Below are 19,968 nucleotides of genomic sequence, written 5' to 3'. Positions count from 1 at the left end.
AAAAGATACCTTAGGAATGTTTGATGCAAAATCTGATGAGGGAACTTTTCTTAGTTATTCTTCTATTTCAAAGGCTTTTTGAATCTTCAATAAAAGAACTTTAGTTATAGAAGAATCTATTCATATTGTTATTAATGAAGTTTTCGAAGTTAAGAAAAATAATTTTGATGATGATCTTAAATTTGATACTTTGAATTTAAATGAATCCCTTTCTCCATCTAGTAACTTGGATGTATCTTCTTCTGAACCTTCTTTACCAAAGGAATGGAAGTATGTAGATGCTCATCCTAAGGAGCTAATTATAGGAGACACATCGAAAAAGGTTCAAACTCGTTCTTCTTTTAAGAATTTTTGTGCTAACACTACTTTTCTCTCCCAAATTGAACCTAAATGTATTGATGAAGCCATGAAAGATGATTCATGGGTCATTGCAATGCAAGAAGAATTGAATCAATTTGAGAGAAATGAAGTGTGAAAGTTTGTTCCTAGACCAAATGACCATTTAGTTATTAGTACTAAATGAGTCTTTAGAAATAAGCAAGATGAATTTGGTATCATGGTTCGAAACAAGGCTAGATTAGTGGCCAAAGGTTTCAACCAAGAAGAATGTATCGATTATGAAGAAACCTTCGCTCTTGTAGCACAATTAGAAGCCATAAGGATGCTCCTTGCCGATGCTAGTAGTAATAATTTTAAGTTGTTTCAAATTGATGTTAAAAGTACTTTTCCTAATGACTTTATCTCCGAAGAAGTTTATATTGAACAACCTCCCGGATTTGAGAATGATAATTTTCTTAATCATGTGTTTGAATTGACTAAAGCTCTCTATGGATTGAAGCAAGCCCCAAGGGCCTAGTATGAGAGACTTAGCTTATTTCTAATTCATAATAATTTATCTAAAGGCAAGGTCGATACTATATTGTTTATTAAAAATTTTAAAAATAATTTTCTTATTATTCAAATTTATGTTGATGACATTATTTTTGGTTCTATAAATGAATCCTTATGTGAATCATTTGCTAAAAGCATGAGTCTAGAATTTGAAATGAGCCTAATGGGGGAACTAACATTCTTTTTAGGTTTACAAATTAAACAACTTAGTAATTATATTTTTCTTAATCAAAACAAAATATGCTTTAGACTTACTAAAAAGATTTAACATGGATAGTTCAATAGCTAACACTCCTATGAGTACCTCCACTAAGGTAGACATTGACGAAAGTGGAAAAGCTTTGATCAAAAAGCTTATAGGGGTATGATAGTTAGTTTGCTTTACCTCACCGCAACTAGACCGGATATCATGTTTAGCGTAGGACTTTATGCTAGATTTCAATCTAACCCTAAGCAATCTAATTTAAAAGCTGTTAAAAGGATATTTAGATACCTAAAAGGAACTCCTAAACTAGGATTATGGTATCCTAAATCTAAGAACTTTGAATTGCTTGGTTATACTGATTCAAATTTTGCTAGATGTAGTTTAGATAGGAAAAGCACATTCAGAACATGTCAATTTTTAGAACACGCACTTGTTCTTAGTCTTCTAAAAAACAAAACTCAATTGCATTATCTACAACCGAAGCTGAGTATATAGCTGCAGGTGCATGCTGTGCTCAAGGATGAAAACCACTTTAAAGGATTATGGAATTGACCTAAAAAAATATCTATAAAGTGTGATAACACTAGTGTAATATGCTTAACAAAAAATCCTATTCAACACTCTAGAATTAAACACATTGACATTAGGCATCACTTCATACAAGATCTTGTTAATAATCATGATATAATATTATAGTTTATTGATACGAAACATCAATTAGTCGATATCTTTACAAAACCCTTAAATAAACAATTTGATTTTATTAGGAGGGAATTAGGGATATTAAACTGTCCGAATGCATGAATTTATTAAATTTTTTATTTTCAGACTTTCTTGATCATTCACCTGAATCGTGATCTTATAGTGTGTGCAATGAGCCATATGCATTTTTCCATATGAGTTTTTACAATGTTTGCGTACAAATGATGAAACATGAACTTATGGTATGCATTTTACAATGCGAGTTCAATATAATGTTTGAGTATGGTATACATTTTATATGATGAATTATGAACGCACAATCTTCAATACGAATTTTCTTTTCTTATGATGCGAATTTTACATGATAAGGTTGTGTGGTTCATAATAATAAAAATCTCACATGATAAGGTTGTGTGGTTACACGCGAATTGGTATCACCCCCCTCCCCCCACACACCTATGTGAGCAGTACACACTGCTTGTAGGTGGTGGCATCGCCCAATTGGCGGTAGCACTACTAGTTGTCATGGGTGGCAGGCGGTAGCACCGCCCAGCTAGCGGTGCCACCGCCCACAACCTGCCCCCTTATAAACACAAGTTAGGGTCGGCGATAGAACCGACCCCAACACATTCTGGACTCCTCCAAACAGCTCCAAACGTATTGCTCTCCCTCTAGAAACTCAAAAATCCCCACTTCCCATTAGATCAAGGATCAATCTCCGATAATCTTTTAAAGATCACTAGAAAATAGAACTATTAAGGTAATCTCTACACCAAATTGATTCTCCTTACTTGTTATTGCTCCTTATTTGCCTTCATTATTGTAGTCTCAATGGGTTCTAGAAGATCCTCTAGAAACAAAGGAAAGAGGAGATTAGATGAAAATTATGACCCCCTACTTTTCGATTCTAATCAACATGCCCTAAAATTTTCATCCATGGTGTCTAGACATGTTCATAAGGGTAAATATGTTGATTTAGACGAATTAAGTTATTTAGAAACTATTCAATGATTTGCTAATCTAGACATTCTTCCAATCCTTCAAATGAGTGAATCTATCTACCATAGACTTATTATGCTATTTTACAACAATTTGTTGAATCTCGGATATTGATGATGAAGTCAATTGTCATTTGTTGTCTAACCTATATGTTGAGATAAGTGTGCAGGATTAACTACGATGAAAGTAAGACATGCAGCAGGAGTTGTGCCGGAGTCATGACAATGATCACGTTGGGAGTTCGAGAGCTTGACGGAAGTTCGGACAGTCGTCGGAGGTTCTACGGGAACAAATCCGAGAAGTCCATAAGCTTGCCAAAGAAGCTCGTCGAAACTCGCCAAGTGGATCGTCGCAAGTCCAGGAGTTTGCCGGAAGTCCGCAGGAGAATCACCGAGGGTTCATCGGATGATCGACGGAAGTTCGTCGGAAACTCGCCGAAAGAAGCGATTGACGCACCGGAGCAAGCTGCAGAAATTGTCTTAGGATTTATCGTAATTAGCACAATGATTAAGTTGGTAATGGGAGGTGATCCCATTAGCTTAATCTTGGGGCAATTGGGCCCCTGAAAAACTCAAATTGGGCCGAATGGATCTACCCATTCGGACCCTAATTGTTGTGGGAGGTGCAACCGCCCAAGCCAGGAGGTAGCACCGCCTGGGCTAAGTCTCCCAGGGAGACTGGGTGGTGCAACCGCCCCAGCCAGGAGGTGCAACCGCCTGGGCTCAGTCTCCAAGCGAGACTGGGCGGTGCAACCTCTCTTGACATGAGGTAGCACCGCTTGAGCTTGGTATTCGAGCTCTGGCAAGGGGTGCAACCGCCCTAGTCAGGAGGTGTAACCGCTTGAGCTCGGTCTTCGAGCTATGGCAGAGAGGTGCAACCACCCCTGATAGAGGTGGCACCGCCCAGAGGCTCAGTCTTCGAGCTCTGCCAGGCGGTGCAACCGCCCCAGTCAGGAGGTGCAACCGCCTGATCCCAGAATTTCGGGAATTGATAGTTTTGAGCTCCAAATTTGAACTGGGTTGGGGCCTATAAATACCCCACCCATTCAGCACTGAAAGGTAGCAACTTACACTCGAAATCTTGATATCTTTTGGTGATTCTTAGAGCTCAAAATTATTGTAAAGGCCAAAAGTTCTCCTCCCTCTGTTCTTCAAAGTTTTGAGTTGTAAAGAGAGGAGAGAAAATTTCTGTAAGGGTTGTCTCCTAAGCCCTTAAAAAGGAGTGAAACTGTAAAAGGGTGGTTGGCCTTCGCCTATTGAAGGAAGGCCTCTAGTTGACGTCGGTGACCTCGTCGGTGGAGGAAGCCAAGATTGACCGAACCACTCTAAATCTCGATTTGTATTTACTTTGAGCATTTTATCTTTACTACAAACCTCCTAAATAGCTACTGCCTTCTGCGCTTTTAGAACGAATTTCTAAGTTCAGAACTTTCCGAATCTGCGTTTAGACGTAAATCGGCTTTTTCGTACGATCATTAGATTTCAGTTTACGTTTACATCTTGATTTTAATCATAACTGCAAACTGCCTTCTGCGCATGTATAAAACATATCTCAAAGTTCAATGTCTTCAAAATTGTCATTTAGACGTAAACTGGTTTTATCGTACGAATGTCGCATTTCAATTTGCGCTTGCATTCTGATTTTCATCATAAACTGCAAACTGCCTTTGTAGATTTACTTTAACGTCATCTCGCTTAATCTTAAGTAATCTTAGAATCGGCTTTTACATCGAAATCGTTTTTTATCAAACGAACGCAGCTTTCGGTTTTAATCGCTGAAAAATTTCCGCTGCACTAATTCACCCCCCCCCCTCTTAGTGCTCTTGATCCTAACAATTGGTATCAGAGCGAGGTTAACTCTCAAACGGATTAAAACCCTAGAGAGATGGCTTACGCCGGAAACCAAGAGGGCTATTCTATTACACGTCCACCCATGTTCAATAGGACGGACTACACCTATTGGAAGACCCGAATGAGGATCTTTCTTATTTCTATGGATTTTGAACTTTGGAATCTTGTCGAAAACGATTTTTCGAAGTCTTCTCTTCCAATGATCGATTGGAATGATTTGGAGAAGAAGGCTTTCGCTCTTAATGCAAAGGCTATGAATGCCTTATTTTGTGCACTTGATAAAAACGAGTTTAATCGTGTTTCGATTTGTGAAACCGCATTTGATATTTGGCACACACTCGAAGTGACTCATGAAGGCACAGTAGAGTGAAAGAGTCAAAAATCAATCTTTTGTTACACTCTTTTGAACTTTTCCGGATGAAACCGAGTGAGACTATTGGCGACATGTTTACCCGTTTCACGGATGTCGTTAATGGTCTAAAAGGACTTGGAAAAAGTTTTTCGGATTTTGAGCTCGTAAATAAGATTCTAAGATCCCTTCCTAAGAGTTGGGATCCTAAAGTCACTGCTATTCAAGAGACGAAAGATCTAAACAACTTCCCTTTTGAAGAACTAATTGGGTCATTAATGACCTACGAGATGACTTGCAAAGCTCATGAAGAGTAAGAAGACATCCTTCTAAAGAACAGGAAGGATATGACACTTAGAACTTTGGAAGACCACTTGAAAGAAAACTCAAGTGATGAGGACTGTGACAATGACTTGGCACTTCTAACAAGAAAATTTAAAAAATTCATTAAAAGAAACAAGTTTAAGAATGACACTAAAAATAAACTTGAACCCCAGAAGGACTAAGTTATTTGCTATGAGTGCAAAAAGCTGGGACACTACAAGAGTGATTGTCCCCAAGTCAAAAAGAGAACAACAAAGAAGAAGGCGCTCAAAGCAACATGGGATGATTCGAGCGCGTCCGAAGAAGAGGAGTCCAACACCAAGCAAGTTGCTCATTACGCCTTAATGGCTATCGGAGAAGAGGTAACGAATTTAATAGATGCAGATTTATCTTTCGATGAATTATTAAATGCCTTCAATGACTTATTTGATGAATGCAAAATTATTGGTAGAAAATACAAATTGCTAAAAAAGGACCATGATAGTCTTATTTGTAATTTCGATAAGTTAAAAGCTGAATATCATGATAGTTTAGGCTCATGCATAAAATGCCATGATCTAGAAACTTTCCAAAAGGAAAACTTGCTACTTAAGGACACCTTAAAGAAATTTGAGGTTGGTAGCAAGTCACTGAACATGATCCTTGCAAACAAGGGTCACGTTCCCAAAAGAAGTGGAATTAGATTTGTGAGAAGTCCTCACCAAAATCCAACCACCTTCATAAAAGGCCCCATCCTACATGTTCGACACCAAAACAAATGCAACTTTTGTTACAAATTTGGACACAAGACGCATTATTGTCCATTCAAGAAAATTAGTCCAAACAAATTGATTTGGGTTCCTAAAGGAACCATGATAAACTCTATGCAACATGATAGACAATGTAGATCTATCTTTGAGGCACCCAAAAGCAAATGGGTACCTAAAAATTATCCCTTCCTATAAAAACATTAAAAATATAAAAATTTTAGGCTGGAGCAAGAAATAATATTTTGCTCCTTGATTCTCGATATTCAAGATCCAAAAAAGGAACTCGTAATGCTCTCTATCCTAAATTACAGATGGAGATTATAAATTTAAAATCACAAATGCGACTTAAATACAATCTTATTTGACTTTTTAGAATTAGAAACGTATGATTCCCAAATTCACATATCCCCTGGATTTTCAAACCCATCAATTTCATCCGTTCATAACCTTCGAATCTAACTCTGTATCATGAAGTGACTAAGTCTGTCATGAACTTGCAAGACTTACCAACTTGAAGAAACTATCACAAACATGCATACGACATTGAGAGTATGCACGTTAAAAATCTATCTTGATCGTGCAAAAGTCCTTGTCTTAAAATGAAAATTCTTACGTAATTACGTAAGTAAAGTTGATTGCTCTGAATGAAAATTCTCCTCAAGACAGAAAAACTCTCAAATCAGATCACACTGATCAGAACAAGTGCTCATCGCCTGCAGGCGGTGGCACCGCCCCAGCTGGAGGTAGCACCTCCAGCTGTCACGTGTTGCAAGCGGTTGCACCGCTCTAGCCAGAGGTGCAACTGCCCACAACTCTGCCCCTTTTTAACCCAAGCTAGGGCCGGCGGTGAAACCGACCCCAACTCACTCCCTTCCCTCCTCTGCTCTTCCAAGCCTCCTCCATCCCCATTTCTCCCATCTTAGCATCCCAAATACCCCTCATTTCGAAGCAAAGCATCAACAATCCTTCCCTCTCTTGAAGATCTCACTAAGGTACTCTCTAAGAAGCCCTTAAACTTTGTTTTTTGATTCATTTACTCTTGCTCATCACTATTGTTCTAAACAGCAATAGTTATGGGATCTAGAAGATCCTCAAGGGACAAAGGAAAGAGGAGATTAGTAGAAGATTTTGATCTCACCCTTTTCGATTCAAAATACCATGCTGAAAAATTTTCCTCTTTCGAACTTAGGAGTGTCAATAAGGGAAAATACGTAGACTTAAATGAACTAAGAGACTTAGAGACATTCCAATGGTTTACAAACTTAGATCTACTTCCAATTTTGCAAATTAACGAACCCATCTATCGAAGACTTGTTAGATTGTTTTACAACAACATATAAGTAGATGAAGAAGAAAGAATGTCCACCTATCTTTTAGGACAACACATCTCAATTACAGATAGATTCATTTGCGACATGATAGGCATTCCCATGAAAAGTAGAGGACTTTACTTTAGAGGATCATGGGATGATGAAACTGTTGGAACAACATACGTTGAAGCCCTAGGAACAATTTTTGCCAATCCCAACTTAGCATTTGTTCCTAAAAGTTGTGAACATCTACTGCCTCTAAACACTAAGGTACTTCATCATATCCTAACTAGCATCATTCTCCCTAAACAATACCATCATGATGAAGTAAGCCAATTAGAATTAGGAACTATGTATTTGATCATGAAAGGACATGACATCTGTCTTGGTTATCTTATCCAACAAAACATGTTAGAACTATCTAAGAAAGACATGATGCTCTCATATGGTGGTATAATAACTAGAATAATGAAAGCCTACGATATTCTAATACCACCGGAAGAAGAAGTAATAAAAATAGATAGATTTAGCATAATTAATAAAAATCTACTTCACTGATTAAGATGTTTTTATAGAAACGGTAAATGGGTTAGAATGCCAAGAAAAACTGATCCCCCTCAACCAGAACCAGAACCGAGAACACTAGTATTTAGGGGTACCCAATCTCCTCTGATCTGTCCCTTTGAGGAAACACATCTATTTGAGCAAACTTATACATCATCTGTCGAAGATATTGGGATTCAGATGGACCGATTCGAACAAAGACAAGAACGACTTGAACAACGACAAGATCAAATCCTATCTGAGCTGCAGCAAATTCATCGTCAATTTGACTCCTTGTTTAGGCACTTTAATTTTTCACCTCATGAATGAGCTTGTATGAACACAATCATCTGTTGTTATTGTAAACTCCTTATGTTACTCATCATGATGTGCTTTGACTTGATCCTTGATATAGTTACCTGATATATTTTGAGCATATATAGAGTTGTAAATATATGCCCTGTGCCTTGTGGTAAATATAAACTAAATGGTTATCTCGGATTTTAACATATTTTTCCCAACAAGAACATTATTAACTTAGAAAGCTAAAAGTATCTAATTAATAATCCTATTTAGTAATCTAATTAACAGGAAAGCTTAAGGATCTAAAACCATACCAAAATTAATTTTCTGATCTCTGATACGAGTTCTCTTTCTTCCCTTTCTCCCTCTCCGTTTCCTTTCTTCCTCTATCTTCTGGTTCGTTCCCTTTTGTTTTGTTTGGTTTCAGTGGTGGCTGGCTCAAGGCGGCTGTATCTTTTCTTATTATAACTTTAGCGGCATTGATCCAACTTAAGCTGAATTAAGAGAACTACTTATTGGGCTAGCCAGACCTAAAATAGTGAACGCAATATACTCCGTTTTAGACCTATAAAGTGGAGCACGCCTTTGTATAATGCAATTGATCATCATGTTCGATGGGATTTGATCTACAGAGTTCTTCTCACAAACATGATGATCTGCTTGTCCAATAGTAATAGACACCGTTATACTTGATTCTATTATGATGTGATAGTTTTCTTAGTATTAGTGGCACTTTGTCTATCACAATGGATGATATATTTATGTTATTTCAAGTTCAATTTTGGCAGGAAACTCATCAATCGTATTATTCTTTGCAAGCATTATTAGTCACTAAGTATTTTGCTCTTGTAGAAGAAAAAATAATATACCTTAGAAAGTTTTGATTACCATGACATAATTCTCCCATCAAAATGTTGGGGATAGAATACTTCAAACCAAATGAAAAAAATTTAAAGATTAATAATAATAAATTAGAACAAAATATTGATGAAAGATTTATATCGTTCAACACTCTATATGTATGCCCACGAAAAAGATCTAGTTCTTTACAAATCCTTTTTTACATCCTCTCATATAAATTTTTAAAAAAATTTCTAATTTTTTCTCTCGTTCTCCTTTTGCTCGCTAAGAACAAGCTCAAAAGCACTTAAAGTATTAACACATATCTTACTCTCATCGTACCTAGAGATATATAAGATATTTATAAAATAATTAGATTTTAATTTTTTTTGAACAAGTTCTTCCAAACAGCTCCTACTTTTTAAAATTTTTCACACAACTTTTTTACTTTGAAATATTTTGAAACAATGATCTTTAATTATGTGAAAAGATTATTTTATCCATTCTTTCATCAAATCCATCATCGCCTTATCGTCTTGTTGCTATTTATAGCCCTCACATGAGGGCCTATCATCGCCCATATCCTACCTCCATTTACAGCCCTTGCACTAAGATTGATTATTTTCCTTCACTATACGTGGGTCTACCCCCTCCGCCTATAGCCCTCGTGTGAGGGTTGGTTGCCCCACTTTGTTTTACATGGGGCAACTCCTCTTCGCTTGTAACCCTTATGCAAGGATTGGCTACCTCCCTTTGCCGTGCACAAGGTTGCCCCCTCCTCTGCAACCCTTGTGAGAGGGTTGGTTGCTCCCCTCTACCATATGCAGGGTCATCTTGCATCGATTTGAGTGAGCATTATTATCATAAATTGTTGGGTTTTAATGAGGGCAACAATGGAAGTAGATTTCAACGGGTTGAGCTAGAGGCAAAGGAAGTGACTGACGGAGGGATAGAATAATTATTTTTAAAAATTATTTCAAAAATTTTGAAAGTAGAGGCGCTATGCAAAAAAGATTTAAAAAGTAAGAATCTTTTATAGGAATTCGTGAAAAAAACTTTTTCATACACTTCATGTAAAGTTAAATGATTACCATATCTAGATATTTTGTAATTAATCACTTATGATTATTATCGTCAATATATGAGAAATTATGATTAATGGAAGCCATCTCCATTTTAAAATTCAAACATGAAATAAGACCAAAAATCATTTGGATGAATGATGCCATATCGACATTTGGAAAGAAAACCTCCACAAAATCAACACCTTTTAGTTGTTCACAACCTTCTGGCAACTAGTCAAAATTCGTATAATTTGATTTGTTTTTCACTATTATAATTTGATACAAAGACATTAACTTTCAAAACCTTTCTATCCTTTGATAGTTTGACCAAACTATTAAGTGTTATTTTGTGCAGAGACTCCATCTTTTCTTGCATGTCTCAGTCCATGCTGCTTAAAAATATTCTCTCTTTTTTTATCATTAAACATAACACTGATTCCAGCAGCAGTATGTTTCTCGATCTCGATAATATCCTGACTGCTGCAGCAGCAGTAAGTTCTTTATGTTTGAATCCTGAAATCAATAACGAAACTCTTGGCTTCCAAATACTACCGAAATGAACCGTCTTAATTTGTCATCAAATGGCGTCCTCCCACTTCCTCCCGTTCTCTCTTCCTGCGTGTCCCTCTCCGCTGAATCCCCCCACACCCTCCTGAAGATCCCTCCGACTCTCCTCTCCACCATCTTGGGCTACTGCTCCCACTTCTTGTGCTCCACTCCTCTCCAATATTGTCACTTTTTAACATCCTCCAGCCGCATCTGATTCCTCGAAACCACTGCCATCTTCTTATCTCAACAATAACTCTATTTCTTGGGCAGATCTTTTCTAAAACATCTAACACCCAGAAAAGTTGGAAGCCGGCCCAAGATTTTGAAGCCAAACTTTAATGGATCGTAGACTCCTCGAAGCTTTCTCTTGAAATTGATCATGCAGAAACATGCAGAAGTTCACTTGACAGACGAGGCATGAAAAAAATAGTACATATGGAAAATTCTTCCATCGCACCTCACCTTTGGTTTTAATCAAAATCGAACTCCCCAAGCTTTGGAGTTTTTTCAGATAGTTTTATATCGTTGATATAGTCGCTAGATTTTTTTGTTTCTATTTGAACTTCACTTTTTCTATCACGATAGATGATATATTTATCTCATTTCAAGTTCAATTTTCTCATCAAACTCATCAATCATATAATTTATTTCTTTGCAAGCATTACTAGTCACTAATTCTTTTGCTCTTGTAGAAGAAAAATACTATAGTTTTTGAAAATTTGATTACTATCACACAGCTCCAAATTATTGGGAAAAGAGAAGATTTCAAAAGAACAGAAAATTCACAGCCATCACAATCAAATAATAAACTATAAAACTCATAGAAAAATTTATATGGTTCGATACTTGTTATTTACATTTATGAAGAAAGTCAAATTCTTCACCAACCCTATTATACACCATTTCACATAGACCTTATAAAAATTTTTCTAGTTTTTTCTTTTATCCTCTCTAGACATACTAAAAATAAACTCAAATTTTCTCACATTTTACTTCTCATCAAAATCTATAGGTATTTATAAAATAATCAAACCCTCTAATTATCTAATTTGTTTCCATCACAAAGAAATCCTTTGTATACTAATACTTCTTTTTCTTCGAGGGCATCAATTCCAAAGATACTTGCCAGCCTCAACATAAAACTGAATTAATTATACAAGGTATGTAAATATATTTTGTACTCATATGATTGTTACCTTCAATAGAGAGAAAATTATGATTAATAGAAGCTATCTCCATTTCAAGAATCAAACATGAAAGAAGACCAATAATTCTTTTGGATGAGCCAACACCTTTTTGTTGTTCAAAACGTTTGACAACTAGTGTCATTATAATTTGATAAGAACACATTTATTTTTCTAAACCTCTCTATCCTTTGATAGTTTGACCAAACTGTTCAAGTTTTGTTTTGTGCAGAGAACCCATCTTTTCTTGTATGCCTCGTTGCTACTTTTCCCTCTAAAGTATTCTCTCTCTTTTATATTATTAAACATATCACTGACTTTTCTTGATCTCGATAATATCTTGATTATTGCCAAATTCTTTATGCTTGAATCGCAAAGACAATAACCAAACTCTCATCAATGATCTGGATTTTATCGGGTGAGATGATAAGGACTTTTTATATTTTTAAACAAAAGATTTCATCAATGATCTTCCTCATTGTGTCAAGTGCTCCAAGTTATAATAATTGATAAGGAGGTCTAACGCATGGATAATCCACAGTGTCACATCATATAACATCAAATACCTCTCATCAATTCAATTTATTGATCAAACATCATACTTGCATCAACACCGACTAGTTGCTACCTTAAATGCTTATTCATCTATACATACATGACTAGATAATGACCAATGATGCTATGTAATTACTATCGTGGAATAAATCCTCACTTAAATTATTTTTTAGACCCTTTATACAAGTTTCAAGCTAGGTGTGTTCCTTGCCGAATCATTCAATATTCTACTAAAGCATCGGATTAGTCTTTATCGTACACATCTTATCGCAGTTTTTATAAGATCCTATGTCAAACTATTTCGTCTATCGATATCAAAATTGCAATAGGCTCGAACCTTAGGATGCAAGTGGCTCCGAACCCTGACATGTGGGTCGGGCAGAATCTATTGTAATAGAAATCAAACAAATCGAATGGTAAAAATTAATTAACCAAATTACAATAGGTCAACATGTTATATATTCTTCCAATACCTTCCATTTACCTTCCTAGTATTTTATTCATACGTCATATAAGATTCAGTTGCGTGTTCGCCACCCACCTAATAATAAAGTCACTAAAATCAATTCTGAAAAGTGGACCAACGCGGTGGACCCACTCCAGATAACGCTGCCGGCTTGCTGACGAAGCAAAACACCCAACCTTATCTGCATCCGCCCCACCTCAACAAACTCAACACATTTCTCTCTCTCTCAGTGGTGTTCGTACTCATTTCCATCAGCAACCTGTTTAAATATTATGTGTTTATATGAAAAGAAAATTCCAAATAAGATCCGAATCAATTAATGTGACAGTGGGTCGAAATTATATTTAATCCGAAGTCGATCCGGACCCGAAATGAGCGTGAAATATAAAGCATTTCTCGATCTTCGTCACCTCCTCTCCTGTTTGTCTATAATTGTCATGTGATGACGACATGGCCTCTGCGTGTCCATCCGCTGATCTGACGCTGCGTCGGCCGTTCGTTGTTATATCTCATTCACGTAGCACCAATCACAGCCGTCAGTGTCACAGCTCATCCGTCCGCAAAGTGAGGTCGGGATCCATCCAATCCACCGTAACGCGGTGGTTGTCCGTCGGCAGATCTCCGCCGGTAAGAGACGACGCTTGTGCTGGTGAACGGTGAGAGCTGGATTTTGTATGATTCCACTTAACAGCTGAGCTTGGAGGGGATATTTCCCTGTGAACGGAAGTCGATTCGCGTGTCTGCGTTCCCACCGAGTGAACGATAAGCGTGGCGTCAGAAAAGGCGAGCACAGTGTGGGACCAGTTACTGTGGCCGGATGGAGACGGGACCCACCTTCGATGAACTCGCCGCGCCGCCGACCATATGCATTCCCCCTCTCGCGTTGTCTTCCTCTCTCTCTGTCACGGCAGCGAATAATTAATAGCAGCAATGCGTATGGCTATGTGAAGGTTTCAATTACTATTTAACCCCTCAATGATATATGTATATTAATAAATTTATCTTTTTTTAATAGGATCACATCACAGACTCAAGAAGATTATGGCCTCCAAGTTCTTATTTGGGTATAAATTACTTTGAAATTCGGGTGCACAATGTTTATCCAAAATTTAATATCAGACTTATTAACCATCTAAAATATTTTATAACATGGAGATGAATAATTAAGTTGAGCTGTGTCCTGTGTGAATGCTGAGCTGGAATATCTATCCTCGTGTCGACGAAAGGTTTAATAGTCATACAAAATCAATCATAGTGGTCAGTTGAATTGTTTTATTAAAATGATCAAAATATTTATTAGCTGCAGTGTATATATATGTTCGTCAAAATAATTAGTGATAACAATGTACAGTAGCATTATTACGATATCTATTTTTGTATTTCTCCCAAATCCTATTTGAATATATAAGCGTAAGAAAAATGTATATTATCTAATTTAATAGCCGCATCCAAGTGGATTTAATCAGCTTTTTACAGATATCCGTCGAGGATAAAAATGGCGTTTCAAGAGTGTGAGAGGGCATTTTCGTGAATAAAAGTTAAGGAACAGAATCACCTAAAGGAAGCCCCGCTTTTCTCCTTTTTAAATCAAATCGTTTAATTAGTTCGAGCAATGTAATAATAGTCTCTCAAATTGGTGCTTTAATTGGGGGTTGCTTTTGCTTGGTGGAGGAAGGGAAAGAGGAAGTGGAGTTGAGAGGCGAAGGGAAGGAGATAAAGATTGCAGGGGTTTCCATTTCCATCGAATCTAAGGAAAGAAGCGACAGGGAGGGTTCCGTGGGTTGCGATGCCGGAGGCGGAGGACAGGAAAGAGGCAACGGTGGTGGAGACGGACAAGGAGACGGAGGAGGAGGAGGAGGAGGACGATGCGGGAGGAAGAGATGTGGCTGCGGTGCTGGACTTCGACATGCTGTGCGCCACTGTGGCGCTCCAGACGCAGGGGCTCTCCGTGGGGAAGACGCGCCGGAAAGATTCGGTGGCAGAAGAGGCGAACGAGGAGGCGGGGTTGGAGTTCGGTGGCGTGCAGCGGATGTGGGAGGGCGACGTCATGGATTGCTTCGAGGACCGGCGCATCGCCATCGAAGCCGCATGGTGAAGCTTGTCTTCCCCAATCGTGCCTTGCGTTCCTTTTGTCTAAAGCATTCTTTTTCCTGGTTGTTTCAGTTGTGTTACAAAGAGGAGCCTTTTTGGGTCTCTTGAATTTGTGGTTCTTCAATAGGAAAGGCTTACATTTTTATCTTTCTTTGGTTGAATTCCTCTGATTCATATGAAGCTTTTCCGTACGACGTTTATCTGTGGCATTTTATTTTGTACTTGCATTTTGCTTTTTTTCCTTTCCTTTTTTTTCTTTTTGTGATTTACGTTTTATATCAGGATGCAATAGTTTGATGAAAAATCGCAGTGATTCTTTCTGCAACGAACACGGTCTTGATTGTTGATGTGAATTTCTATGATGTAATAATTTAAATGTTATTTTGCAGTTGCCCATGCTATAGATTTGGGAAGAACATGCACAGAGCCAACTTAGGGTCGTGGTTTCTTCAGGTGAGGCTTTATTCTTGGTTGCTTCAAGTTTTATATGATTTTTACCAAAAATTCATCTTTTTCGTGTGTATAAATAAGAAATGTAAAAGGAAAATATCGCTTTTGTTGCTGTGGTATTGTCAAGTTAAAATTTGTCCCTAACATACTGTTTGATTTTGTTATATATTTGTTTCTTAACTGGTTCTATTATTTTGAGCTGTTATTCACTGTTTGGTTACATTTTTGAGAAAAATTAATCGTCTCTTTTGGGAGGGTAATAATCCTGCTGTTTACCTAGCTAATCGGCCGAGGGCAGTATATAAAATTTCTCTTTATTCTATATGGATGTGAATTTCCCTAGTGAATTCTGAATCTTCTTTGTTGAAAATTTATCTGAGTGATTTTCATTTGTTGGGGAATATAGAATTTTCTTGGCGAATGTTTTCTTCGCACATGCACATAAGCATGCAAGCAAACACAAAAAAAGACTTTTTACATAGAAAATGTATATTCTAGTAGTGTGCATAAAAAAAATAAATTGCTGCTGGGCAGACATTATGGACCTGTCATATGGCATTGTCTATAATGATTTGCAAGGTTGACCATTTACTATTACTAATTTAACATCCTAGTAAATTGGCTGATGGGGAGACATTTTGGGACTTTTGTAGACCATGCTTTTACATTGTAAGAGAAGGGTCCTAGTAAGGCTGGATATGATCATTCTCTTAGCGCTGGTACTGTTATGACATGTATAGTTGACTCTCTGTACCAACCAGCTATTACTGACTAGTCTAGGCTAAATAGGTCATGTTGCTTTCTTTTTCATAGGAGTTGAGAAGGCAACTTCCTTTACTATAAGTATTCACTCTTGTGCTAATAACTTGTAACATCTCTATGGTTGACACATTCTGGTGCTAGTTTGACTATTGAATGCCAAATTACAATTATTCCAGCCTGTTACATCAAAGTTAATTTACTGGTGCAAATCGGCCATTTTCTTTGATATGATCTTCTATATTCTGGGTTTATATGGGAACTATGTGATTGTAATATAAGAATGCATTTGTTAGCTACTGAATTCTACAGGGGAACTATTTTTCAGGGAATATTTTGTCAGCATGTATTTCTGAATACTTAAGGGATTATTTGTAGACTATGTATCACAAAGCATAATTCTTTTTTATGCCATCCAAAATATTTTCGTAGTTGATATGTTTGCCTCTAGCTAGTGAATAAGTAGAATATAAAGTAAAATTAATATTATAGTGGAACATGATTGGATTTAGATGTGAATGACTAGTCTTCTAGTCATCCCATCTAGAAAAGATTGAAAGGAATTGGTTGCATTAGCTGATAAAAGATAATCAAACTAAACTTGTATTTCTGGAAGTAGAAATGTATCTATTCCAAAGCTTGGGATGTGTGCTTAAATCTAAGGATCCTAAGCTAGATAGATCCAGCATGTTGTGATTTCGTTGAATTTTAAACACTTCTTTTTTCTTGAGAAAGGTTAAACATCAAGCTTTGGACTTGAAATTACATAGTAATTTTTTATGTTCCTCATTAGTTTTTGCAACACATGATATTGAACCATATATAATACTAATTGCTGATGTTGATTGCATAAACATTAATTACGCTGTCTTGTATATAAATATATTACACATGCTTTTCATTTAAATATTTTGTAAAGTTGGTCCTGGTGCTATTTTTCACTTGTTATGTTGCACAAATAAATTTATCTCTTTCCACAATCAAAGTGTATGCAGTAGGATTATGCATCACTAATTAATTCAAAGTATTACAAAATCTTCTTACTTAAAAAGTTTGCATGGATGCTTAAGTTTCCATTTATTACCTTGTTGAAGTTTCTCCTTGTGCTATTTGTTTCATATCACCTTCATTGATTTGATTTTTGTTTTTTGGGTACAGGCAATGGTGTATTTTATCTTTATAGTTGTTTCATTGTTCAATTTCATAGCTTTTGGTATTACCGACCATCATAACTTCTTATATATGGGAATTGTATCTACCATCTTGACGGGGTTGTATTTGGGTTACTTCCGTACCCGAATAAAGAAGCAATTTAACATACGGGTATGCATCTCTTCCTAGTTTATTATTGTTCTCAATTTTCTTGTGCTATATTTTGTATTTTGTAAATTAGTTGTGCTTCATATACAACCCATGGCTAACTTTTTTTTTCCATTTTCATGTTAAAAATAGGAAGTTCACTAGTCAACTCAAATGCATGCTCTTTTATGAGCTTCTTTAACAAAATTTCCACATGATAGGGTATTAGAAAATTGTATAGGGAAATAGTTTAGCAATTTGTTTTATTTGTGAGAAATTAGATACTTGAATTGTGATTGCACATTATAATTTGCGATGGCAATGGAAGTTGCGGATGGTGACGTCATGGGCGGAGGAAGCTTCAGATTTGTTTATCGGTGGCGGAGGAAGTTGCAGTCCTCTCTCTCGATGGTAGAAGGAGCTGGACACAGAAGTAGCGGCAGTCCTGTGTGTCAGCGATGGGGGCAGTGACGACGGAAGTATTGGTAGCGAAGACATCGACTGTGCAAGGGTTTAAGGCTCAGGGTCATGTGAGGGGGTAGGGGGTGGGTTTTGCAACTATAGTAATACTATGTAGCTTAGTTGGTTCAATCGAACCAACTAGCTACTGTTTAACTAAACCAGACTTAATAGTTTGGTTTGGTTGCATGGTTTCAACCAAACGCTGCCCGAGGCACCTAGTGCCTTAGTTCAGGCAAGCACCCATGTTGCGCTTCACTAAAGCACCCCGCCTAACCAATCTTTGAGGCGCTCAAGCCTCGCCTCGCCTCGCCTCACCTCACCCGAGTGGCTAGGTGAGCGCCCGAGCACCTATTTAAATCCCTGTATGAGTGTACAAGTCTTTTGTTTACTAAACCTTGTGAAACAAATGATTCTGACACTTATGCTGGGACTTGTTAAGGTGAACCATTATCTAGTAAAAGTATAATTCTTCTAATACTATTGAGATTATCTTTATGCTTAAAAGGTTACAGTGAATAAAAACAGATGATATTTTGCTAGATTGAGTTCCATTTGGATCGTTAGGAGTGCGATTTCTATGTAATTTATCTCTGCAATTTTTTCTCCTGTAACCAGTTTTGTCATACTAAAGATCACCAACATCACTGAATGCTTGAGGTTTCACCTTGAGGCATGAGCTATGAGATTTTTTTATTTGCACATAATATTTTAATATCTTTTTTAATGTGCTTCCATAGGAGGAGTATATGGTAAATTAGGTAGCTGTATGAACGATATTTTTACAACTCAGGGACCTGTTTGCAAGATCAATGAGATCTGTCAAGTATTGAAACTGCTACATGGAGAACAGTGGAAATAGACTAGGCTCTCATGTTACCTCATTGTGCCCATAATAAACAAACTTGGTCATACTTATATTTTATGCATGATAATGATAATTTATCAACATGTGCTGTTGTCTCATTGGTGCCAACTCTAGCTTCAGACATAGTACTGACTCATTCTTTTGATATGTAAGTTTGGATGCTTGCATTCTTGGATTCTTTTAACATACGTTTTATTTGTTTGCAGGGAAGTGATAGTTCTTTAGATGATTGTGTTAACCATCTCATCTGCCCTTGTTGCACATTATGCCAGGTTACTATAAGATCCTTAAAAAATTGCAGATTAATATTACTCACAAGACATTTGCCAAGGATTTTTATGACATGCTGTGTTTCATTGGCTTGGTCAGGAATCAAGGACATTGGAAATGAACAATGTCCAAAATGGTGTATGGCATGGTCGGGGCGACACGTTATGCTTAGCTACTGGTGGTGAAGGAAGCAAGGTGTTCACAGCTCTCCGCAAGCCTCCTCTGTTTCCAACCAAATCTCCAGATATTTGTAGCATGGAGAGAACAACAAATGACAGTGAGCACTTATGGAATGCAGACGGAAGCCATTCTGAGCCTCTAGTCCCATCAGTCCAATTAGGACAGCAAGCTTGAAATACAAGCTAGCTGTCTGTTATGTTCTTAGATTAACATTGGGAAGGGAGTCGAACTTTAATGGCCATTTTTCTACTTGAAGCTGACTCAAAAAGATTCTTTGTAACGATATTCCAGAAAACTATGATATTGAAAAGTTTCATGAAAGGAAAGGACTTGGCTGGTTGACTTGCATGGTTGTCAGATAGGTCATAACCATTCTGGTCATTGTAATTTCATCCAATAATGCAAAGCTAGACTCACTGTCGAATAGACTGTTTATCAAGTAGGAAATCTGTTTTATTACATAAGTTTCAAGTAAATATCCAAAAAGGTGTGCTGGTCAGGATTGTTGATGTTTGTATCTTGTTAAGATTGTCCCCTCAACAATTTATCTTTATCAATTCTTACTAAACTTTTGATATTTGGTATAAGAGAACTTGGTGAATTAAATTTTTTTTTATCTTAATGAGAAAAAAATCATCATAATCATATTATAATAGTCCTTGGTAGAGACAGAATGCAATCTGTATATCCACTATTATAATTATTTTAT

At 36.9% G+C, this 19,968-nt stretch overlaps 1 protein-coding gene across 1 annotated transcript; it reads left to right on the top strand.

Moving 5' to 3' along the window:
• The first annotated feature begins 14,496 nt into the window (after positions 1-14,496).
• Positions 14,497-19,607, top strand: LOC103973942 (uncharacterized). The gene is made up of 5 exons (XM_009388620.3): positions 14,497-14,974; positions 15,364-15,427; positions 17,342-17,506; positions 19,016-19,081; positions 19,179-19,607. Exons 1-5 carry the CDS (start codon positions 14,670-14,672, stop codon positions 19,431-19,433), a joined length of 855 nt encoding a protein of 284 aa, XP_009386895.2. The 5' UTR covers positions 14,497-14,669; the 3' UTR covers positions 19,434-19,607.
• Positions 19,608-19,968: the final 361 nt, after the last annotated feature.

The sequence above is a fragment of the Musa acuminata genome, chromosome BXJ1-9 (genome assembly GCF_036884655.1).
Source record: "Musa acuminata AAA Group cultivar baxijiao chromosome BXJ1-9, Cavendish_Baxijiao_AAA, whole genome shotgun sequence".
Classification (NCBI taxonomy): Eukaryota; Viridiplantae; Streptophyta; class Magnoliopsida; order Zingiberales; family Musaceae; genus Musa; species Musa acuminata.
Note: the sequence above shows the minus strand (reverse complement) of the source record. Positions and strands in the feature narration are given on the sequence as shown.